Genomic DNA, 26,723 nt, shown 5'->3' with positions numbered 1-26,723 from the left:
CACTTTCCTTGTCACCAGAAAATAAACCACCTCCTAACAATGGCACTGCCACCCAAGCCCTCTTTGAGGACGAGTTGTTCAATGACTATAGGATACTACTAGGAATGTGGAAGGATACCATCGGTTCCGGATTCCATTCAGAAAAGGACTTTACTGGGCTGGCCTTTGCCACTCTGCTACTGGGTCACATGATGATACCCACTTCTGTTCAGATTCACGGTTTTCTGATGTCTCTGTGTACCTCAGCACCTACCTCACACGGTTGTTTTGAGGATCAAATGAGATATTTGCAAAACACTTAGCCCAGTGCCTGTACTTAGTATCTATCTACTGACAGACACACACACACACCCCAATACACACACACACACACACACACACACACGTACGTGTATACCACACATACACATGCAACTGGAATTCACACAACTATGCCAGCTGGATCCGCTTAATAGCAATCCATTTATTGTTCCCTCACTGACTCCATCACATCCCCCTCAGCAGCTGTTCAAAACTTTCTCCTTTTTCCTCAAGGGTCCCCCACCCTACCCTAAATAGATGATAGTGTGTATGTTTATCAATAGATATATTATTATATTATATTATATATTAATAGATATTAACATATCTACCAATCTTGTAATTTTCATTTATTAAAAAAACAACAACAAATGCATTAGAAAACAAAGACAGGGTTAAAATGCGCAATGTCCTTAAATAAGAGACTTCCCAAAATATTTCAATAACCAAATGCTACTATTTTTTTTTAATGGCTATAATCACTGGAAGAGAATTGAAGTGACTTGTTTCTGCTTTTCTTTAAACACACACACACGAAAGGCACCCAAGGAAAATGCTGACCTATAGGGTACATCCTTTTTTAATCATATTGGGAAACTAAAGGCTTAATGAAAACCTAGTGAAATTTAATGAATCATTCACTTCAAGAAATGCCATTTTCAAGATGTTCAGATATTCAGAAACAATTCAAGAAATGAACAAGATATGCCTTCTTGACATGTCTCTAGCAGAATCACCCAACTATTTTTAGATGCTTATATTTTGCCAAGAGGAATTTAATCCAGATTCACATATAAATTTATGTCCCTCTCTAGTCATTTGTATTTCACCATGTGGAAAATATGGCTAGAGCATAACAAATGCAAAGTTGGGGAGTGAAAGAGGAAAGGGTCAGAAACAATGATATCTATAACCAAAATACTTCAATTTCTAAGCATCTCTACACTCAAATTCTAGGACTTTAAAATCTTCTAAGAGTTCTTGAGCTAGTGTCCGCAGGTTGAAATTCTGACTCTTAGATGTAGTTATGATATGCTGAAGGAGCATGGAGTCACGGAACTGTGATGCTAACTTGGAGAAGACTTCTGTTTCCAGAACCACAGACTGGACAAGCCGAAGAACATGAAGACATACTTCTGTATCTGGATCTAAACAGAACAAAAAAGTTCAAACTTTTGATTTAACAGAAGTTCTCATTCAACCTTATATAAGTTTCTATAACTAAAGGAATAGTCTCTTTTTTCCTATAAATGAAAGATTAATTCTATAATTAGTAACACAAGTTGTGAGAAATAAGAAAAAATTCAACCATATTCTGAATATTAATCAGCAATCTCATCACCAGAAGTTATTGATGATCACATAATTTCAATATGGTGAACTCAAAAATAACTTTATTATCTTCAGGTTTACTATAATTCTTTACACTAGAATCAAATTCTTTTTATAAAGATAACATTTCATCAATACTCTTACTTCACACCCAAATACCTCACAGATGACAAAAGATAGTCAGAAAAACACTTCAAGCAGCAAAACGTTCTCACAACTAATTTTTTTTCTTTTTTCTTGTATACCTCTGTAATGCACTTATAATATATTAGTGTGCATTACAGTTATATGTCCTCTACTAAAGTACAATTCCATTGCTTTAACGTGTTTAATGAGAAAGTGGTAGGTAAGGTCAAAGGCTATATAAGGTCTAACAGATCTCAAGAAACTGGAAAGACTTTGAGTATGGGCTTAATGATAATGGACAATATCCAAGAACCAGCCCAGCTAAATTTAAAAAGGCTTATGACCAAGACAACCAAAACCTAGAATTTTAGAGGTAGAGCTGGAAGAGACCTCAGAGGTCAACTAGTCCAATCTCTTCACTGCATCTTCAGATCAGGAAACAGACCTAGAGAGGCTAAGTAACTTACCCAAAATCATACATGCAGTATCAGAGGTAGCATTTAAATCTAGTTTCTCCAACACTTTACAAACTCTTAAAGAATACCTAGATGAAATCATAGATGCTGAAGTTCTGAAGTAGGAGTAACAATTATTTGTATACCTGTCTTTTTCCCCTTTTAGAGCACAAACTCCACAGTTACAGTATAACAAATGCAAAGTGGGGAGAGAACCCAGAAGTAGGTCATGTACTTATGATTTAGCACTAGATTTCCCACAAATGCTGGTATGCTCTGGCCCCCTTCTTAGTTTCTCTATTGTCCCTAAGGTGTCACGCCTTTCTTTCTTAGAACTGGAGTGTAGGATTTATTAGTCAAACCTGCCTGCATTAGTCCAGGGGAAGAACTAACTCTGTGAACTCAATGAGGAAAATGCTAAAAGATTCCAGCAAGTAATCATCTTCAGAACTCCTACTTCCTTGGCAACTCTAAGGAGTATTACACATTTATCCCATACTAAGTATCCCATTCTAGTATGAATTTGTGGGTGCAAAATTTTATATTCTTGTCTGGGACACAAAATTAGCTAGTTATAGTTCTGCTAGTTACAGCAGACATATCTGATTTCTCTACTTAGTAGGATAAGAGGTCATCCACAGCACTCTTGAGTTAAAGAACTGAGAAATTGTAATGCTACTGATGATATATGTTAATCTTATAGAAATCAGCAATCCACTTGTTCAGGGTAATTAGTTTTTATCCATTTTTGTGACTATTATATGAATATTCTATGACTATTATAAATAATATCCTTGAAAGCCCTTTGCTTATCATCTTGATTTAATAAGACAACATAAAAAAGACATAGTATTCTACTTTTTGTTAGTTTTTCAATTTAGTACTTTGAGGAATTGAGGAATAATTTTTCATAAAAATCAACCCCCACCAAAAGCCTGAGCTAGCTACAATGAAAATCACAATATCCTGCTAACAAAGGGGACTAAGAAGGAACAGTCAAGAACAGGCAAGACTAAAACATATATGGCAATGGAAGGGTTTGGGGCAGGGAAGTGATTATCCTAGCTGTACTTAACATTTAACATAACTCTTATCAGTTACAATGAAACTATTTACAATGCATTAAGCTTACATTTACCATTATGTAAACCATGATATAGTCCTCAAAATAAGTTATCATTTGTAGGAGCAGTACTCACTTAAACAACTGAATAATTACTTTATGATCTTCCTAGGCTTCACTTCAGGAAAAATGCGTTTTTTCTTCTTAAGACTTGGACACTTTGTACAACAAATCATAATGCAGAAGTACTAATAAGATCACTACATGGAACAATGTTTATAACCTCAAGTTCATATTGTGTTTTGCAGCCCAATCTGTCAAATGTCAGAACTGACAAGAGTTTTATTACTGTCAGAAATGCTTGTGGTCATTGTAATCCTTATTTCTAATCAAGTTCTTTGTGAACCTTGTTAACCATTAATGTGGACAGTTTATTAGCAAACTAATTTCTCACCTAGCGATTCCAAGTCTGCAATTCTGAAGAGGGAAAAATACTCTAGTTCCCTGCCTGGGTTAATGACCTTGAATAGAAGGAATAATAGAATTCTTACCACAATTACAAAGCACTGATGTAATTTAAAACAATGTAATGAAAGAGTTTCATTGTGCAGATGCCCTCTCCACAGCTAACACTGCTATTTGGTGTTACTGACAAAAGTCTCTGATAAAGCAGGCAGATTCTCAGTCACATCTGTCATCTGCAACATGGCTCTCTGGCAAATTGTTCTCCATAGTTAGGCTTAAGTAATTGCATTACATCAGTGCTAAACAGCTTAGATGCAATTGACTCTACATGCAGGGCCAACTCAATTCACATGTGCCCACAACATTCTCTGGCCACCTGGACAAAGGATTTACTGTTGTCAGATGATCTATAACAGTGAGAAGAGTGGTACCACCACAAGGAAAGTATTTATAGAGTTGTTAGGTTTTTTTTTTCTGATCCAATTTTATTTTTTTAAACAACAGATTTGGGACATGGTAAGAAATTACTGTTATATTTTCTTTAAAAAAAAACCTGCTATGTTCTACAGAAATGGAATAAATAAATAGGATTTTAAAAGTTCAAAAGTTTATACACATATTTATAAAAATAACAGAATTAGAAGAAATTAAACAATGCTGAGATGTCCATGAAGAGTTCTGGGTGAGGAAAGGCATCTCGTTCCATCACAGGAAATAAAGACTACAGTTGTTAACAGGCAGCCAAAGCCTTAGATCTAGAGAAGTAACCTTCTTCTGGATAAATGTTCTGAGAGAGTACTTAACTGACAGGTGGCAGTTGGGGCATTCAATTCCCTGACCCCAACACACTATTAGAAAGCATTGTTATCTTTCAGTAGGACTGTGTGTGAGGAAAGTGATCCAGGACACTGAAATTTTAAAGGAAGCAAAAAAGTTAATACTCTGCTGTTTGAGCTAACTTTCAGTACTGATAATACAGATCCATGAACACAGCTTCAACTAAAGTATCTATTTTCACATCCTTGCTCAAAGATTTTATGCACAGTGCAGTTTAAAAGAGCTGCTGTATTTCACCTTAGATGAAGCTACACTTCAAAGGTTAGAGAAATCTGACTCATCTTTTCTCCAGCATATAAAGTTTAAATAACATTTGAAAACAGCATTAATATTCATGGACCATAGGTTCTACACAACAGCAAAACTAAAATTATGACAATAATAAGAGACTTTTAAAATAGAGTAACACGAAATAGAGTACCTTTACCTCAGTCTCTTAGAAGTTGTTATTTGTTAATTGTGCTTTACATCAGCCTCACTCAGGTGACAGATACTCTTTACCTAAATTTATGTTCTTTATCCACTAATCTCTCTTTTCTGGATTCTAGATCCAGGTCTATTTGGACATATGAAGGGTGTGATTTCTCAAAGACCACCACACAAATTTAAAGTTAAGGGTAAGAAAACAATGCAAGTAAACATCCAGAATGGAATTGTGTCCACAGCGGAGAAAAAAGGCAGGGGAGAGTAGACAAAAAAGGCAGGGGAGGGAGGAGAAAAATATGAGAATAAGATGGATATTAAAAAATACCATAGCGCAGCAAACTATAATTGCACTGTGCCCATCTATGCCACCCGATAGGCCTTCATTAGTGTGTACTCTTTTCGGTTGGTATGGGCTGCCCAAATGAAAAGGGCAGCAGCCACGAACTGCAAGGGAGCTGAGACACAGGCCAAGCAGAAGACCAACCAAATGCACCCTCCACATTCTCAGGCAGCTGAAGCTTCTGATGAAGTAGTTCAATATCAGCAACATAGCAACTTACTGAGCCAAGTGTACCTTGGTGTGCCTTTGTTGGGCATAGTGATACACCTTCTCCACAATCCCATTGTGCCATTATACCAGAAAAGTAAGTCATTATAAGTCTTTTCGTCAGGATCACTGTCAAAAAATTCATCCCTGATTTTGTTTAAATCACTGAAATTTTCTGGTGCTGGACTTCGATATTCATACCAGAAATCTGTGCCAACTGATGCTGCCATAGATAGTACAAATGAGGCTGACCACACAAGCAATTACCAATGCTGTGGGGAAACAATTATCCATTTTGGCATTCAGGTTTTTTGCGCCCGTCCTCTGGACCACCATCATCCAGCTCTTCCTGCTGCTTGTCCCAGAGCAGCCCTGCCTCCCTCGCTCCTCCTCTGATGCATTTGAGTTGTTAGTTTTATTTATGGTGGATACCAATAAATCCAGGATGGAAAATTAGGATATCAATGTCCTTCAACACAATGATTCCTATCAAAAAAAAAAACTACCTCCTTTGTATGGGTTACAGATTTCAATTTTCTTTCCAGCATGTCAGTTGAGGGCTCCTGTTTCCTTATAGGCCTTTGAGTAGCTTCTTCACATACACAAGTTTATTTTGACTTACTGACACTTACAAAATCAGTGAGAAAGGCAATATGGCATAGTAGATAGAGACTTGGAATTGGAATGAAGAAACCATGGGTCTGACTTCTAACTCAACCATTATCTGCTTGACCTTGGGCAAGTGAAACTTTTCTAAGTCTCAGCTTCCTCATTTGTAAAATGAGGTTAATAATAGCATCTACCTACCTGTGAAGATTTATGTGAAGTGCTTTGCAAACCTTAAAGTACTACATAAATATCTAAATATTAAATATCTAAAATAAAATACTATATAAATATCAGCTATTGTTATGATTATTATTATTACTACTATCAACTGCCCTTCTGTTGTCTAAAAACATTTGTCTTTAGGCAGAAGGAAAGGCTTGCACACATACACACACAAAAATCCCTTCTCAATAATTCCCATCATTATCAGCATAATTTATTGTTGATTCAGACCAAAGAATTTGGCTATGGCACTGAGACACTTTCATATTTCCAAGCTGCTCAGGAAATCTGCACTCACAAAAAGAGGACTCACGGACATGAAGAAGAAACAGCTGTTCTTTCCAAATGGCAACTGACAGCTCTTTGGACACTTATTCCTTTTTATACCTTAATTGAGAAAGTGTTAGAATTTCTCAATCAAAAATGCTGACTTACAAAGGAAAATGTTTAGATTCTGGCTCCAGTGAGTTTCATTACAGCATTAACAGGACACAGCTTTATAGATTGTTTATGTCTGTGGGACAGTTGAGCATTTGGTCTTTAGATATACCTGGTGATAAAAATTCCTTCCCTTTTTTTGTACCAATATACCATCTGCATTATTATTTTCTATTTTCAGAAATTTCATGTTTGCTTATAGTCTAAAACATAATGTAAATTAATAGCTTATAATGCACTTACCCAGAACAAAACACTCATTTTAAAAAATATTAATAACAGGTATGATAATTGTAGATCCATCTTATAGATATAGAAACTGAGGCACAGTATAACTATCCAACAAGGATCAAGGAAAATCACCAAACTTAGCGGTGATCAGGAAATCCAAGAAGAAACCACAATGGGTCATTTTTACTGCCCATGTCAGAACAAGGAGATAGAACGCTTTGGGCACTGGGGATAGGATGGGGTAGGGAGTAGGGGAGAGACAGTCAAGAAGATAGAGCTTTCCAAAACAGGGACTGGGTTGAGGCCTGCAGCTGGCTATGTATAGGACAAGGAGCAGGAATAGCTCTGCTGCTTAGATCTTACACTGGGATAAGATGGCAAACTGAGAAGGAAGACTAAGAGTGACCCTGAAGCTATTTTGCTGACCCCAGAGCAGGATCCAGGTCTAAGGTTTGCAGCTGAGACAGAGGGTAGGGACAGGGTTCCCTACCAAAAAAATTTAAGTCCATAGAGACTCACTTGAATCCCTTAAGAGTGATTAGCATTTCATACCCTTCTAAGCCACATACAAAACAAACAAAAACACCTCGTTGATGGACTGATTTAACACCTGAGCATGCAGCAATGTGTGCACTTAACTGTTAACTGCAGAAATTTACTGTCCTCCATTACCTATTTCCCTTGTGTCACAGCTGTGCTTATCATTTCACACCTTGCTGTTCAGCTTATTTAATTACTTAATTTTAAGAGAGTTTAAACCAAGCCATAACTCCTATCAGTTACAATGTCTACATTGTATTAAGCTTACATTAGCATGAGGTAAACTATGATACAACCCTCAAAATGAGTTATACAACAACTGCAGTGGCACCACTCACCCCCTAAATGGAATATTTACTTTACATCCTCCTAGGTTTCACTTCAGAAAAAAAGCATTTTTCTTCTTAAGTTCAAGAACTGGATCCTTTGTATGACAAATTCAGAATTAGTAATAAGCACCAATAAGAGCACTACATGGAATAACGTTTACAACATCAAGGTCATATCATGTTTTAGTAAACCAATTTGTCAATTGCTGGAATTATCAAAGTTTTATTACTGTCAAAAATGCTTTGAGAGTTACTACTGATGAAAGTTTCTTCACCATGCTCTCAATCTTGTGATGGGTCACTCTGAACTTGGCTAGCTTCACTATCACTGGACCCATACATGAGCCATTCACACTGTGCACTTAGTGCCATGAAGTACAAATAGCTCAAAATATACTAGGCTTATGTCACTAGAACATTTAACTATCATAAATCCATTTCTTTTCCATGTTTTACCCAAGTAAAGAAAAAGCATATTTATTAATAATAATTGTTGTTGCTGTTTTTCAGTCATTCAGTCACGTCCAACTCATGATAGCATGCCAATGCTGTCCATGGGGTTTTTTTAATCAAGCATACTGGAGTAGTTTGTCATTTTCTCCTCCAGTGGATTAAGGCAAACAGAGGTTAAATGAATTGCCCAGGGTCACATAGCTTCTGTCTGAGGTCACATTTGAACTCAGGTCTTCTTGACTCCTGGCCCACTGAGCCATCTAACTGTTTCATTAATAATAATACTCTTGATAAAGATAAAATATTACTATTAAAAATAGGTCACAATTGATTTGAGTTATAATGTTGAAAGGAATGAAGTCATATGACTAACAAGATGAAGGGCATTTTCTCTAATCCTCACAAACTCTCAAAACTCTCCTGAATAAGAATTATGCACAAGAGGAAAAGCAAATGCAGCTGTCTCCATAGACTGGGACACTAAGAACCCTAATGAGGTAATAACATGATGAATTCATTAATCCCTAATCCCTAAATGTTCACTTAACACCCTCTCCCCCAAAAGTGCCCATTTTCTGAAAGGGTTGCAAAATGGGACCCATGGACTTGTGCTCTGAAATCTATTCAGTAATTCTTTCCCCACCGAAAAGTAAATAACAGGGGTAACTGGGGCAAGATGATATTTGAGGGGGAGGTTGTAGGCTGCATCAAGTATGAAGGAATTGGGACTAAAATCTATCGAGGGGTCAGTTCTATCCCCTCAAAAGTCATTTTGGGTAAATTGAGGCTGGTGAATTCCCAGCATGGGAGGAGGCAGAGACAGATTTAAGGTGCAACCCTCAGAGAAAATGATATCAAAAAGGAAAGTGTCAGAAACTGAGTAATAGGGGTGTGAAAAATATGGTTGGGGATGTTTCGTCTGCATATCCCTCAATCAGGGAGTGGACACCTATGTGACAACACTGGCGTTAGTTTAAACTGGGAGAGAATGTGAGAAATAGCTAGTTTTCATTTCCACAAAAATGCAATCTAGGGGTTAGGTAGAAGTTGAACAAAGGAAGCTATAAAGTGGAACTGGTGGATGAACAGACTAGCAAAAACTAGTTCTGAGGTTAGGTACAGTTTAACATATCCACATCCCAAGCAAAAGAGGTATGGGCATAACCAAGTAAATAAGGGCAGGGGTCCCCAAATTGTGGGATGTAATTAGAGGCAGAGATTCACACGGGGAAATTAAGTGCTTCAGCTAAGCTGTAACCTCTATAGTACCCAGCCAATGGGGAAACAAGGGAGGGAAATTTGACTGGGAATAGGGAATAAAAAGGTGTGTATCCGTCAACACATGTGCTTTCATATGCGTGCTCTCACATGTGGTACCCCTGGCCTTCCCAGGCCACTAATAAAGTTTCTCCCTGGTCCAAACGATGGCTTTGTGGAATTCGTGGTAAAGCTAACAGATGGATATAAGAAAAAAATACTGAAATTATCAAATCTTTCAGGAAGATAACTCAGTTTAAAAAAAAAAAAGCAAAATCTTGAGCCCAAGCAGATAATCAACAGGAAAGTTATTAATAACAAGATAGGAGATGGCCTGCAGGACATCTAAATGAGTCCGAACATTTCTGAATAAATATTACAAGACAAAGGAAAATGAATCAATATTCATTGACAGAAGACCCTGCAGATTCCCAAAAGAGCATGGAACGACAATAGGATGTTCCTGAATAGTTCAAGAAAGAAATAAGAATGATGAAGGCATAATTTATGGCCTACAGAGAAACAAAAGAGAGAACAACTGGTTAGGAATACAAATAAACAGAAATAAAAACAATCTGGGAGAAGAAAATCAAAAAGCATTCTCGATACAAGCAAAACATACTGATCCCAATCCATAGAGAAAACCTAAGATCATAGGTGTTCAAAAAGAACATGAGAAGCCTAAAATGCAAGAGATCATACAAGAGCCCAGAACTTCTAAACACAGATAACAATGTGCCAGTTGACACACTGTTCACCTCTAGAAAACAAAATCAAATGCTTTGACCTCCAGGACACATAGCAGTTAAGTTGAAGAATTCCAATGACAAGCAACAAACTCTACAAAGGACAGGAAAAAGATTTTCAAATTTAAAGGAAAGAAAATTCAAATAATACAGAACTATTTGCACTCAACAGAAAATCCAGGAGGGAAATGGAATAATGTATTACAAAGAGCAAAATGGGCCCAAAACACAACATAAGGCAACATACCTGCAAACCTGAACCTAATAATCAATGAAAAAGGATAGGTACTCAATAAAAAAGAGGCATTTGAAATATTCCTAGAAAAAACACTAAATATGCTCTGATAATTTGCGTTAGGACACCCCAGACAAGAGAAACAAAAGAAAGTTAAACAAATAAAGAAATCAAGTTACTCCAGAAAAAAAGCAGACAAAAAAAGAGAAAGACATCTATGGGGTTAAAAAAAAACAACAAAAGGGGACCACTTTTAGAGATTATCTCTAAAAGTACACAAGGAGATAAGGACCATGGACTAACCCTGACAAGACCCTGCCTGTGGGTAAATCAATGTTTTTTGGGGGGAGATAAACTACAGCATGAGAAGGTACACAAAAAGGAAGAGTACAAGAAAATGATAGAAGGGGATATGTGATGTACCCTAATCGGATCACTAGTAAACAGTGAAGGGAAAATAACTCTTTAGTCACTTAAGAAGAGGAGGAGCTAAAGGAGAATGAGATGCAAAAAAAAAAGTGGGGTGGGGGTTAAAATAGGAGAAAGGGAGGCAGAAAACTTGATCAGTGGATACAGCACTGGGCCAGGAGTCAGGAAGACCTGAACACTACCATGGAGGGACAAAGAATCCATAATGGGAGATATGGACATTAAATGTGTATAATCAGCAGGGATTTGGTGTTCCGAGAAATCACTACTTCTCAGAGTATCATGCCTTCATTGATAGCATTCTATCTTGGGAGAAGGGGAATAAGATCCCCTAGGGGGCAATGAAATGCAAAAAGATGGAAATTAATAAACCCAGAGAGGAGATTTCATGGCAAATGAGGAAAAAATAAGCATAAAGATGGGAGGGGATAGTAATGAACATCACAATCAGAGACAGAAAAATTTCTACCATTAGGCAACATTGAGTACAAGAAGCTGTTAATCTAGGTATATGGCCATTAAGATACAATCTCCTTTTTCTTTACTGCTGGCTTGTGGAATCATTATAGAGTAAAGTCAAGAGCTACCAAGAACAAAACGGAATGCCAAAATGGATACAGTAATCACATTCCTGTTTTCATCACACTGATTACCAAACTGGAGGTCGGGAAGATAAGGAAGGGGTGGTAGAATTAACAGGAGAACACGTACAATTTTTAAGGTCAACAGCATTGGTTTCTAAAAATAAGCACCTTTGGTTATCAATTAATAAGTTATCTTCCACTGTTTATTTGTTAGAAAATTTTTTTCAGAACCTAACTTCAACACAAAGGGGCCAGGTGTTCTTTTCTTTTAGCTTCTTTTAAAATTTTTACTAATGCTTTTTGTTAACATAATACATTCATTTCTTGCTATTTTTATTTTATTTTATTAGTCTGCCCCTCCCAATATTCCCTCTGTTGAGAAAATTTTTTAAGATCATAAAAAGTAAAGCCTCCAATACATATAAATAAAACACAGTGGAGCTTTTATACAGAAATATTTGCTTCCAAAGGCATAATCACAAATATACAAACATGCTCCCCCCCACATGTAGGAGGCATAATTCTCCTTCCCTTCTATACCACCTCAGTCTCTAGGAAAAGGAAGGAGGTTAGAGCTACAGCTTAGCTCCGTTCCCCTAACAGCACAGTCCCAATTCCAAGTCCAAATACCCCCCTTTGGCTTGAGTCCCAGGTACCCTGGCTTCTCAGAGTTTCCATGCTGAGATGGCCAGCTGCTGCACCACCCTGCCTGCAATCGTGGCTCCAACGGTCTCCATGGCTTGAATTCTGGCCTGGTCTGTGAGGATCACCTTTGGCACATGAAACTGAGGACAAATAACAAAAAGCAGAAACAAACACCCCGAGCCCATTTCGCAGAGGGTGTGGGGATAAAAGAGTAAGGAGGGAAAGGTCAAGTCCCTCCCCTCCACCTTTCTGGTTCAGTTCATGGCATCCATGCTGGGCACAGCGGCTAAGATTACAGCTGAAAAGATGGTGAAAAGAGAGAGACCAGCTCTGTCTCACCAGTTTTAAAGATGGAGGCAGCCAATCAATGAAGATTACTTCAGCTATGTGGTTGGGGATGCAGCTATCTCCACATTAGGCAAGCCATGTATTACACTTTCTATATTTTAAATCTATCACTTCTTTGGTAGGACATGAATGGTGTGTTTCATTTTCATTCTTTTGGATTCACAGCTTATCCACTGTTGATCAAAATTCTAAAGTCTTTCAAAGTTGTTTTTCTATTATTGTATAAATTGTATAACTTCTGCTCATTTGTTCTGCATCAGTTCATAGAAGTCTTTCCAGTTTTCTTTGAAACTATCCCTTTCATCATTTATTATGGCAAAATAACACTTCATTAAACATATATTCTACCAATTAGCCATTCCCCAGTAAGAAGGAACCCCCTTATTTCTAAATTTTGCCTACTACAAAAAGAGCTGCTATAAATATTTTTATACATTTGGGTCCATTTAACTTCTTAGCAGTATATGTGGGTCAAAGGGTATATAGAGTTGAGTAAATCCAGGGGCATAGTTCCAAATTGCTTTTCATAATGGTTGGACCAATTAATAGCTCTACTCACAGTGCACAGTTTTCCCACAGTCCTGTTAACATTTGTCAACTTCCTCTTTTGCCATTTTTGCCAGTCTGATAGGTATGAGGTAGAATGTCAAAAGTTGCTTGACTTTGCATTTCTTTGCAGATATTTACATGTTATCAGTGAGGTTTTTTTTTTCCTGATAGGGTTATTGTTAGAGTGGATTTCTTCCTTTAAAAACTGCTTTTTGGTGTCCTCACAATACCAGATCTCAAACTATATTATAAAGTTTCTTCATCAATCATCAAAACTATCTGGTACTGGCTAAGAAACAGAGTGGTGGATCACTGGAATAGATTAGGTACACAGTAGTCAATGTAGTAACCTAGTGTTTGACAAACCTGAAGACCCCAGCTTTTGGGATAAGAACTCACTGTTTGACAAAAGCTACTGGGAAGACTGGAAAATAATAGGACACAAACTAGGTATAGACTAACATCTCACGCTGTTTACCAAGATAAGGTCAAAATGGGTACCTGATTTAGACATAAAGGGTGACACCATAAGCAAATTAGAAAAGCAAGGAATAGTCTACTTGTCAGATTTATGGGAAAGGAATAATTCATGACCAAACGAGATAAGAGAGCATCACAAAATGTAAAATAGACAATTTTGATTACATTAAATTAAAAAGCTTTTGTACAAACAAAACCAATGCAACTAAGATTAGAAGGAAAGTAGAAAGCTGGAAACAATCTTTACAGCAAGTATCTCTGATAAAGGTCTCATTTCTCAAACATATAGAGAACTGAGTCAAATTTATAAGAATACAAGCCATTCCCCAATCGAGATATGAACAGGCAGTTTTCACAAGAAGAAATCAAAGCTATCTATAGGCATATGAAGAAGTGCTCTAAATCACTTTTGATTAGAGAAATGAAAATTAACACAACCCTGAGATACCACCTCGTTTCTATCAGATTGGCTAATATGACAAAAAAGGAAAATGATAAATTTTCGAGAGGATGTGGGAAAATTGGAACACTGATGCACTGTTGGTGGAGTTGTGAACTGATTAAACCATTCTGGAGACAAATTTGGAACTATGACCAAAGGCAACCAAACTGTGCATACTCTTTGATCTGGCAATACCACTAAAGGGAAAAGGGCCTACATGTGCAAAAATATTTATGCAGCCCTTTTCGCAGTGACAAAATATTGGAAACTGACGGGATACCCATCAATTGGGGAATGGCTGAATAAGCTGTAGTACATGAATATAATGGAATACTATTGTGCAAATAAAAAATGAGGAATAGGCAGATTTCAGAAAATCCTGGAAAGACTTGTACAAACTGATACAAAATGAAATGAGCAGAACCAGGAAAACATTATACACAGTATCAGCAACATTGTGTGATGATCAACTATGAATGACTCAGCTCTTCTCAGAAACACGATCCAAGACAAGTACAAAGGACTCATAAAGAAAAATGTTATCCATATCCAGATAAAGAACTGATCGACTCTGAATCTAGATCAAAGCTTATTTTTTTCACTTACTTTAGTCTTTCTCATTTTTTTTCTTTTGATCTGTTTCTTCTTTCACAACTGTGACTAATATGGAAATATTTTTTACATGACAGCACATGTATAAACTATATCAAACTGTCTCCCATTTTTTTTTAACGAGGCAATTGGGATTATGTGACTTGCCCAGAGTCACACAGCTATTCAGTATTATGTGTTTGAGGCCGCATTTGAACTCAGATCCTCCTGACTCCAGGGCTGGTGCTCTATCCACTATGCCACTTGGCTGCCCCATTCCTACCATTTTCAAAAGAAGGGAGGGAGGGAGGGAGAGAGAAAAATTTGGAATTCAAAATCTTATAGAAATGAATGCTAAAAATTTTCTTGACATGCAACTGGGGAAAAAATGAAATACCATTAAAAACTGCTTCTTCATATCCTTTAACCATTTATCTACTGGGGGAATGGCTCTTAAATCTTATACATATGAATCAGTTATCAAAGAAAATTGTGGAAAGTATTTTTTCCAAGTTATCCATTTCCCTTCTATATAAAAGACATTAGATAAGCTTATACAAAAATGTTTTAAATTTTATAAAATCAATATTATCCATTTTAGCTTGTGTAATGCTATCACTTGTTTAGACATGAACTCTTCATCTATCCATAGGTCAAAAAGGTAATTTCTTCCTTGCTTCTCTAATTTGTTTATGATGTTATTTTTTATGTCTACAACAAATATCCATTTGGAGTTTACCTTGGTATATAATATGAGATGTTAGTCTAGAATATAATTTCTGTAATCTTGTTTTTTCAACAGTTTTTGCCAAAGAGTGATATCTTCCCTTCTAATAACTGGAATCTTTGGGTTTACTGAACATAATGCTACTGTATTTTTTTTTTGCTTCTACATATTTAACATGTAATCTGTTCCACTGAACAACCTATCTATTTTCAGCCAGTAACAAATTTTGATGTCTTCTGTTTTGTGGTATAGTCTGAGACCTGGGTACTATTGAGCCCATACAGTCCTACTTTTTTTTCATGATTAACCTTGAGATGAGATCTTTGTTTTTCCAAATGAATTCCATTATTTTTTTTAGCTCTATGAAATATTCTTTGAGAAGAATTAGTTTAGGGCATGCTGTCATTTTTATTATATTTGCTTCAATTACCCATAAATAATTGTTTCTCCAATTATTTAGGTTTATCTTTATTTCTGCAAAGAGCATATACTTGGATTCATAAAGTTCCTGGGTGAATCTTGGACAACACACTCCCACATATTTTATAGGTTCTGTATTATTTTGAATGAAATTTCTCTTTCTAGCTCTTCCTGCTGGTTTTTGTTGGGAATATACAGGAATGTTGATGATTTATGAGGATTTATGTTACATAAGACTAGTTATCAATTTTGCTGAAGTTTAATTATTTCAATTAATGTTTAATAGACTCTCTAAGGTTCTCATATCACCTCATATTAAACTAGCACAGCCGAAACAGCCAGGCTCCCTGAGGGACACACAGAGGCAGCATGTGAAAAGCAAATTCAACAAACCAGCACCATCTTCCCTCAGACCGGAATATGGATGGTTTAGGGCACTGAACCCTGGAGTCTTGAGAATAACAATGGCCCCTAAGTCACTAAACCTACTGAGAAGAAAAATCATTGTGGGGAGAGGGTATAACTTCCTCATCACTATTGTCAAGAACTTCTGACCAACAGCCGCCAGCAGGCACAAGAACTCTGAGAGTGACAGCACCACCCAGAGGACCATTCCTGCTTCTAGCCCAGCCCTCATGACCATCACTGGGGGACTCCTGTGAAGAAGAAGCCAGCCCCACTACATACCAGCCGGTTGATACACACAGGGCAAGTCTGCCAGACTGAATGAAGTAGCAAGGCACCTTGCCTCAAACTCTGCTGAAGTTTTAATTATTTCCATTAATTATGAATTAACTCCATAGGATTCTCATATCATTAAATGCTTAGCACATAATAAGTACTATATAAAGCTATCATTTATTATTATTGTTATTTCATATCAAATCAGCCTAGCTAAAGAAGCAAAATACCCTAAGGGAGAGACAGTAGGCAGCATATGCGAGACAAGTCAAACAACTACCACCATCTTGACTACTATGTCTTAAAGTCTTATATTTGGGTTAAAAAATCGAATTCGTCTTCTACAAGATGAGAAAGATAGGGTTAGATGGAAGTATGTCAGGAAAAAAAAGTTCTTTGTTTTATTTTTGTTTCTGCAGCAACAGGTGAAGGAGCAGGATAGTTCCATTTGACCACCTGCTGAAGAGAAGGCTCTTTAATTGCCTTCAAAAGCATTCAAAAAAGCCTTACAGAGACAGGTTTCTTCTTTTTTTTTTTTCCCTTCCTTTTGCCTCGTTTTCCTTCGGCTTTATTCAGCTCATGGCATCTGGTCAGAAGACCATGCCAAACTTGGGAATGTTGAAAGGTCCAGAATGCAAACCACAGCAATCTGTGCATTGGAATCCAAGGGTCAGAGGCCAAGCCAGGTTTCACAGCTAGTGTGACAATGATGCCACAAAGGGCAACTTCTGGGAGTGACCTTCAGGTTTGTGGCCCAGCAACAGGTGACACAGACACTCATCTAGCAGTTGTAATATGTATCTGGAAATAAACCTGACAGGATCAAAGCTATGTGGTAACTGAGCTAAGTTTCAAGCCTTCTTCCCCAGATACAGAGGTTTTATAGGGAAGAGCATACCCCTAAAGCGTTGTAGGGCAAAAATATTTACATTTTTTTCATGCTGTATCTTTGAAATAAATATGAATTGATGTCATATTTGAATGGAAATGGGATGCTAGTCACAGGCCCCTAACAAATGAGGAAAAACATGGGTGATGGGAACATTAGTCAATGGCATTAGAAAAAAAGTTCCACAACCCCCAACTCTTCAGGATACCAGCATCTTTGAGGGGAGATGTAGCCTGCTTGGCCCTTGGAGAGTGGGGCCAGGGTGCACTCACTACAACTGGTATATGAAACTCCCTCTGCATTTTGAAGCTAAGGGAATTGAGGGGAGGCAAAATGTTGTGAAGAGAAGTCATCAAAACAGAAAAATATTCACAAATAAATCACATATAAAATTAGTCTTCATCAAATATCCTTGTCTGCAACTATCTACAGATGCTCATAATAGCATCTATTACTACTCAAGTAGTCAACAACTTTGTCAGTGTCTCATTGATTTTAGGTAGGTGCCTCAAAAGAGAATAATTTGAGCATCAGTGGATGGAGAGAGGCCCTTGGGAAAACTGATTAAGCCCTTAAATACTTTAATAAAAATGACTCTTTATGATTGTGCCCAGAAGTCAAATCTGAAGTGTTATATTGTGCTATATATTGTATTATGCAATTTTCTCAGAAAAATTATGTTCCTCAAAACCATTCAATACTTGATTCATTCTTTGTTCATTTTAAGAATTAGAGTGGTTGCAATTAGAATATAAATTTATTAAAATATAAGATGAAATAAACTTATTTTCATAATTTTATTTTCCAAGATAAAAGTCCTAATCAAACTTGTTCTTCAGTATTTACTATGAAATGTTTGTCACCATTTTAAGAAGATTTAAGTGGTCTTTTTACCTGTACTAACTATCCTTAGATAACAAGATAACAAATATTCATAAAATACCTTTGAGTTATCTTTCTCTCAAGGAATTTCTTGAAAATCTAAACTAAATATCCCAACATATTAAATCAAAAATTTTAATAGTAAAATCTACAATCACATAAGAAGTTTACATATATAGCTTATTCAAAGCCCTTACCTTTCAAGAGCCATGACAATAGAGAGACAAAACCTGGACTTTCACTTATATACTTCAGGCCTTTCAAGTTGATACTTATATTGTACAGTGTCATCAGCATTAACCTGAAATTGAAAGAAAATGGAGTAAAAGCATGGTACAATTTCTTCACCAGAAGTTTATTTCATTAGATTCATTAGGATAGCAACATACTTGGCAATTTGTATAAAATAAAATATTATTGAGAATTTAAAGCTATTTCTGCCATATGTAGCAGAAATCTATAGCAAACAGAAAAATTTAATAAAATTAGGGTACAAATAGTATAAAACCTAGGTTATTCTAAATTAAGATCCTGATAATGACTCATTCTACCTCAAATCAAAAACTAAGTAAAAGGATTATAGAGTTATAGGTCTTAAGGTAAACAATAGAAGAAACTGATTATATGTTATTCCTCCCCATTTCTAATGGTACTTTGTGGGATACTTTAAAACAAATTCTAAGTAAACACCTAAAGTCAACATATTTTTAGAAATTCTGCTCTTCATAGTTAGATAATGAAAATCAGCTATAATTCCAAAATACTATTTATATACAATGAAAGGCAAAACAAATATTCATTTTCTACAAAAACTACAGGATTACGGACTCATATAACTGGCTATATTAAAGCTGCAGTGGGCACACATGACAGAATCACAGATCCATTTTGCTTACTTATTGACTTGCTATGTAGTCAGTATTACTTCACAAAGTTCTGCTACCATGCCTCACAACCGAATAAAGAAGAAGGAAGATTTTCAAAAGCTATGCCAACAGAGAACAAACTCTAGCGGGTTCACCCAGGGTAGACCACTTTGAACGCAGGCTCAGCAACAGACAATGCTTGGTGTCTAAGGATCAGCCTAGCTAAGTATGGTGGGGTTCATCACTAGAAAGTTAAGGTGACAAATTTATTTGATAATGGTCACATATAGCACTCGACAAAAATACAAAATGGCTTTCAGCACCATCTAATGGACTTTCTATTAGAATCAAACAGATCTTAGACCAAATATTAATTTACAAATATTGATACAACTATTCATACTTCTAAGATTACTTATCCAATGACTTAGGAATTGATATACTCAGAATTGAATCATATCCATATGAACATTCACATTAGAAGTGAAGCCAAAAGGACCTGACACAGGCATACAAAAACAAAAACAACAACAACAACAAAAAATCCTTCCTCTTTCCAGTGCTATGGAGACCTTGACTCTAGGCTGTGGAACTTTTGACAGCTCAGCCATAGACCTTCAGGAGCAAAAGCTTGCTTGGGGCTGCAATCCTTTACCATCAGTGTTGCAAAGCTCTGAACTGCCAGTGCTGGGAAAAACGAAGCTGCAAAACTCTGAACTGCTGGTGGAGGTCAGAGAATGGAGAAACAGAGAGAGTGGGACAAATCATCAGGACAAGATACTCTGTGTGTGTTAGGGGGTAGGGGCGTGTGGGTAGTGAATGGTATATACTGTACATCACTCGACTAACCTTGAAGGAAAGAGCATAGCATCTAGTTACAGCCACTTCTATCTTTCCAAAAGTTACTTGACGCAGAGATCTAGACTGGTAAACCATGAATTGCCAAACATGGGAAGAGGTTGAGACACTTTGAGATCCAGCCCCCAGGGAAACTACCTTCAGAAGGGAGAAAGTCAGAAAGTGAGCCATAAGGGAAAATAAGGTGGGGGGGGGAGGGAAGACTTAAATTACCAAAAATGTCAGGGAGAAGAAAATTCAAACATTGTGGAAGGCAGATACATCAGTAGGAAAAAAACATTAACAGAAGAAGGAAATATGGCCTCCAGATCTAGTAAATAAGTTCAGGCATCTATAAATGAGTACAACAGAACAAAAGAAAATGATATAATGCTTGATGAGGTAGGAATGTGAGGAGAATACAGAATCACAACATGCTGTTCTTGAGTGGTTCAAAAGAGAAATGGGAAGTATGAGAGCAGAATTTATGGCCTGCACAGCAAAAATAATAGGTAGAATTTTAAAAAACTAGAATATGCAATGCTAAGCCTCACCAAAGAAGCAAAAAAAAAAAAAAACAAAAAAAACCCCACAATAGATTGCTAATGCAAATATATAAAACTGAAGGACAATCTAGAAAAAAAGCAGAAAAAAAAACATTAAAGGAAAATATGCTCCCTATTCAAGCAAAACATACTTATCTTGAAAGTAAGATGTGCAGAGACAACCTAAGACTTTAAGTCTCCCAGAACAACAGGACAGGACAAAAAAATAATAAGAGAAAGAATAATGAAGGAAACAATAGAAGAGAACTGACCAGAACTTCCAAACATAGAAAATGAAATACCAAGTGAAAGAATTTACAGTTTACTTCAAAAAAAAAAAAAAAAAAAGCAAAAACAAAAAAACAACCCAAGGCTGCAAACTCCAAGATATACAATGGTTAAATTTAACAATTCAATTCAGAAACAGCAAATTCTATAAGAGATCAGGAGAAAGACCTTCAAATAAAAGGAAAATAAGTTTGAATAATGCAAGACAATTCTGCACTTACTGTGACAAGTAATAGCTTCAGTAAAGTCTCCAGTTACAAAATAAATCCATTCATATCAACAATATTTCTATATAACAACAATAAAATATAAGAAGCAGAAACAGAAAGTATCTCACATTCTAAATATCTATAAAATGCATAAAATAATGAGATTGACCTACCATAGGACATATAAGACATATAGATTCAATTACAAAGTGTTACTTAAAGAAATAAAGAACAACTTACATAGATGAATATTCATTGCTCGTGGCTAGGCCCACACCAATATGATAAAAATGACAACATTACCAAAGGCAATAGTATACTTTTAATACTATACCAATCAAATTACTAAGGAGTTACTTTTATAGAATTTGATAAAATAATAACAAAATTCATTTGGAAAAACAAAATATCTAGAATATCAAGGGAAATAATGAAAAGAAGTAAAGATACAGGGGGAATAGCATTTCCAGACCTCAAACTATATTATAAAGCAGCAGTGATCAAAACCATCTGGTACTGGTTAAAAAACAGAAAGATAGACTAATGGATCAGAATAAACAGAGGAGAATCAGAAACAATGAAACTCAATAATCCAATGTTTGATAAAGTAGAAAAGATCAATTTCTCAGGAAAAAACCTATTTGATTAAAACTGCCAAAAAAACTGGAAAAGTCGTTGCACCATACTCCACATTGTTTTCTAAATGGATATGTGATGTTAATATTAAAGCTCACACTATAAAAAAAATTAGAAAAGAAGCAGATTATATGCCTCTCACAGCTATGAGTACAAGTATTCTTAATCAGAGGTGCCAAACTTGTGGCATACATGAAGTACTGCCCAAAACAGACTAAAATATAATTGGAAAATGTTTAACAAAATAAATAAAAATACAATGCAACATACATTATGTTAATTTGTGGTTTTCTAAGTCAGTATGCCATATACAAGCATAAGTTTCTATTTGAATATGACACTATTGCTGTTCTTTGACTGATTAGACATAGAGGCAATTAGTACAGATAAAATGGATTACACGAAACTGAAAAGCTTCTGCACAGACAAAATTAATGCAACACCTAGGATAAAGAGGGAAATGGTCAAATAGGAAAAAAAAATCCTTATATCAATTTTTCTAATAAGGGGTTGGTATCCAAAATACATAAGCAATTAATAAATGTATTAAAACTAATAGCTATTCCACAATAATATAAGTAGTCAAAGGATAGGTACAAACAGTTCTCAGAAGAATTGCTAAGTATTCACAACTACAAGAAAGAATGCTCCAAATTACTAATAAGAGAAATGCAGATCAAAACAAGCCTGAAGTTTCACATTACAATTTGCAAATTGGCAAAAATGACCAAAAAAAATGGAAATAGTGTTAGTGGGGTTTGGAATAATAGGCATATTAAAACATACAAATTCTCATGGTAAAAATACCTATGCCTAAAATTCACAAGTAGCTGACTTGTCTTGTGTGAGTTTTCAGCTGTAATTGTCTTACCCTTGCAATGGCAAGGATCCTTGGGGAAAATCTGGGGTGCCCTTTGGAATAAAGACCCAGGAAAAGCTACTTGGACCATTGGAAACTTATTGGGAACCACCTATGCTATAGGGACCCCTAAAGAATGTGGGTATCCCTACGTAGAAAGGAGCACTTTTTGCCCAAACCAAAGTTGAAGGGCCTTCTGCACTGAGAAAAGCATGTAAGAGTTTTCACTTAGAACAGTTTCTCATCTAAGAAAGTGGTAACACCTATTGACTTATGTCCCCAATCCCTATAAGGAAATAATCTAAACTCCACGTAGTTTGAAAAGCCCAGTGGGGACCAACTTTCTTTCTGAGATGGGAAGCCAGTTTTTTTTGTTTTTGTTCTTTCATTTGCTTATAGGTTGACCTTACTATATGGCACTGGGGAAGCAAGTGAAAAAACATTGCTTCTGCCTCCCCATAGACCATGAAGAACTGTTCTGCACTTGTGACAAGGACTGAGTTAAAAAAAAAAAAGCACCCCTACCTATTTGCTCATGGCAAATTTCAAATACAGCAAAGTGTGTAATGGGACTTTGAAGTATGTCTAGATTGCTGCACTCTCTCTGCTTTTCTGTATTCCCCTACAATGGAGGTGCCTTCTTCAATTGTCTGCAATAACCAGAATAGGTTGAGTCTTTAAAGCTGCCAAACTGGGGCATTTCATTCTTTTTCCCACATGCTTTTTCCTATTGCATCCAGACAGTGAAGATCCCACATAGTTTACTCATAGGACAGGCACCATGAACTGAACTGAGAAGGAGGGATATCTTCTTGCCTCCCCATTTTTTCACCCTGTTCCTGGAATGTTTGTCTTGCTCTGTTTCTTTTGTCCTTCTCAGTTTCAGGTGCTGGCAATGATCTCACCAGATCAGGAGTTCAAGCCAGGGCAACCTTGGAGGCACATTTCCAGGTAGGATATTGTAGCTAGCCAGCCTGGCAAGGTAGCCCTGAGAAGCCAGGGTGCTTGGTATTCAAGCCTAAAGGGGACTTTGGGAAACTGGGAACTGTGCCCTGTAGGAACTGAACTAACATGTTAATCTAAGCCCTTTCTCTTCCCCAGAGAATGAGGTAGTACAAGGGCTGGACAGGAGGAAGCCCCACATGTTATGGAGTAAGTTTACACATCTGTGATTGTATTTTTGAAGTAAATATTTCTTTGTGAAAATTAATCCAACTGTTAGTGGTTAAATGGAACTGGGGGGGTGGACCCTCCATCCTATAATACTCAGGGCAACAACATCAGTAGGAGCTGAAATCAATGACAGAGAACCTAGAACCCCCAAACACTTTTAACAGCACAGGAGAACCCTACGGAAGAGGTGAAATATAATATACATGGCCTTCAGGCAGTTGGGGCCAACATGATCAGTGTTGCATTGGTATTGCAAGTAGGCATAAGAAAAAAGGGTGGCTGCTTCTTTGGTTCAATCTGCAGCAAGGGGCTATGTAGGCAACATGTTCCCTGGCTTTAGGCCCTCTCACACAGGCTTTCTGCCTCCAACTCTATCACCTGCTCCCTCTGTAAATATTGTGGAATAGCTAGTTCTAGGAACAACTGTTTTAAGAGCTCAATAGTCTCCATCAAGAGTGTCAAACTACTACTGCAGATACATCATTCAAGTAATCAATCTGCTGCTGCTAAGCAGTTCACAGGCATCATTGTATAGTTGGAATTTCAAAAGAACAAGAGGTGCTTTTCTTCTGGTATGCTAACTTAGCAAATGTCATCAAATATTTCCCTACTAGGCCTTTAACTTTGCCTTTAAGGATAAGTATAAGCAGGTGTTTGGGGAGAAGTAGACAAGCACACTCAGTTTTGAAGGTATTTTGCTGCTAATCTTGCCCCTGGTGGTACAGCTGGAGCCACTCTCTGCTTTGTCTACTCCTTGGATTTTTCAAGGACCCACTTGCTGCTGATACTGGGAAATCTGACACTGAGAGAGAACTGAAAGGCCTGGGAAAATGCCTTCTGAACATCAGCAAGTCTGATGAAATTCATGGCTTGTTTCAGGTCTTCCATGGATCAATACAGGATATTATTATTTACAGAGCAGCCCACTTTGGAATCCATGATACCACAAAAGGTTTGCTCCCAGATCCTATGAACAATCATGTTGCAATAAATTGCATGTTTGCATAATCAATGACTGTTGTAGAAGGCGTCTCCTATCACTTCAATACAGTAAAGTGATGAAAGATGATTTAGTCTAGGCACAAGGAGCTAATATCATGTATACTGGGACAACTGACTGCTGAATGAAGACTGCTAAACATGGGAGTCACAATCTTCTTCAAGGGTGCCTAGTCCAATGTTCTTAGAGACATGGATGGAGCTTTTGTGTTTGTCTTATATGATGAATAGAAGAAAGTAATTTGAGAAATCCTAACTAAAAATGGAAATGGTGAAAACAGATTACGTAGAATATTTAACCACAGTTAGCATTTTGGACTTTTGATTCTCAAGGGATTCCTGCTGTCTTTATTCTAGGCCAGATCATGTTTATAGAACAGCCAAGAAAAACTCTTAGAAATAGAGACTTATTTACTATGATCCATTATTCACAAAATGACACTAATGATTCTATTGCTTTTGGGAAAATAAGTTTCTGTGAATCCAAGGATGCAGATCAACCTAAACCATCTAGTTTCAATGCTATTTTATAAGGATCATAAATTTGTGTTAAATATGCATTTTTTAAAAAAAATTAATGTCTGCCACTTATACTTAAGCACTATATATACTATTTTGCACAGCTGAATCTGAATTTACATAACTGATCACAGTTATGATCTGTGTTGGGCATTTTGCTGTGAAACAATAAATATACAGAGAACTCAAAAACAGAAAATAAGGTGGTTGACATCAGCAATTTATTATTTCTCTGTGTTTCATAAGTGGAAATGAGAGGCAAGAGAGAAAGGCATGTTACATAAATATATACACAGAAAAAAACAGAGAAAATAGACCTTATATCAGAACTGCTGACGCTTTAAAATGTTTATTGAATGAATGGACTGTGGACTTCGGAACTAAACGAAAGAAAATTTTATTGTTAACTTCCCATAGCAGAGTAAACGCATAAATCTGATTTTCCCCAAGACAAAAGCAGCAATTTCTGTTTTGCAAACAACAGGGTGAGCCACCACAGCAGGCTGTTTGATGCTCCCATTGATCCTTTGGTCTAGCTGAGGACAGTGACTAGAGAGACCGTCACTCCCAATGGGAAGAGTGGCTGGAAAAGACTGGTGATACTCATATTCTAAAGATGGGGGTCAGTGGGAAAGGGATTAAGAACTTTTCTATCCATTCCACGGGTATCACATTAGGCTTTCACTCCTTCTTTAGGTATCACCATAGTTTTGGTGTCATATGGCTTTTGCGACAGGGCATAGGAATCCATTTTAGTCTTGCAGGGTTGGTAGTATACATGGAATTCATAGTTAGCTAGTGCTTTCCATCAATTAACATTGATTAACTGTCTTCTATATGTCAGGCACTGTGCTAAGCACTTGGGATACAATGAAAAAGTCATAAACTTTACCCAACAAATGGACTCCCCGAGAACTAAAATAGACTAGACAGAAATCCATGATTTCATAAGACAGCAAGATATATTTTAACAAAATCAAAAGGCTGAAAAGGTGAACATAAATATAGGATATCTGACATCAAAAAGAACTGAAAATAAGCCAAGGAGAGAAAATTAAAGAATCACTGGACTCTATGAAAACTATGATTTTTTTAAAACCTGGAGGAGGATTCTGGGAAGTTGGCAGAATAGGGCAGGAAATTACTTGGCTCTTCTAAACTTCCCCACAAAAAATATAAAATAATGCCTCAAAGGGAACTTTAAGCAGCACAAATAATTGTAAGTCAGGGTAAAGCAGCTGTCAGCCTAAAATAACTTCAAAGGATGTTAGGAAAGACCCTACCTCTGGTGGTTTGACTTGACTGAAGTGCAAATACGTCTGGGCAAATACTGCTCAATCAAGGAAACAACAAGCCCTGTGGCCAGCTGTGTAGGCTGCAATTTTAGCTTCAGGAACTTTCCCCTCAGGGTGTGGTAGTCAGATGCCTGATAAGGGGAAGATTGCAGGGCTCTCAATTCCAGCTGAATACCCAGCCCAGGTGTACCGACCTGAAGTCCCAGGCTGTGGTTGTGG

At 36.8% G+C, this 26,723-nt stretch overlaps 1 protein-coding gene and 1 pseudogene across 2 annotated transcripts in view; both read right to left on the bottom strand.

The window, feature by feature from the left end:
* Positions 1-635: 635 nt before the first annotated feature.
* HSF2BP (heat shock transcription factor 2 binding protein) overlaps positions 636-26,723 on the bottom strand; it is a 95,899-nt gene continuing 69,811 nt past the window's right edge. For both annotated transcript variants that reach the window (XM_020973852.2, XM_020973854.2), the window contains exons 7-8: positions 18,476-18,579; positions 636-1,448 (exon numbers count right to left, since the gene is read on the bottom strand). In XM_020973852.2, the coding sequence (XP_020829511.1) occupies positions 1,231-1,448; positions 18,476-18,579 (322 nt within the window). In that variant the 3' untranslated portion in view covers positions 636-1,230. The remainder of the gene's footprint in view (positions 1,449-18,475; positions 18,580-26,723) is intronic.
* On the bottom strand, positions 1,455-18,441 carry LOC110199137 (claudin domain-containing protein 1 pseudogene; annotated as a pseudogene).

Source organism: Phascolarctos cinereus, unplaced genomic scaffold (assembly GCF_003287225.1).
Source record: "Phascolarctos cinereus isolate Bilbo 61053 unplaced genomic scaffold, phaCin_HiC Scaffold_726;HRSCAF=1367, whole genome shotgun sequence".
Lineage (NCBI taxonomy): Eukaryota > Metazoa > Chordata > Mammalia > Diprotodontia > Phascolarctidae > Phascolarctos > Phascolarctos cinereus.
Note: the sequence above shows the minus strand (reverse complement) of the source record. Positions and strands in the feature narration are given on the sequence as shown.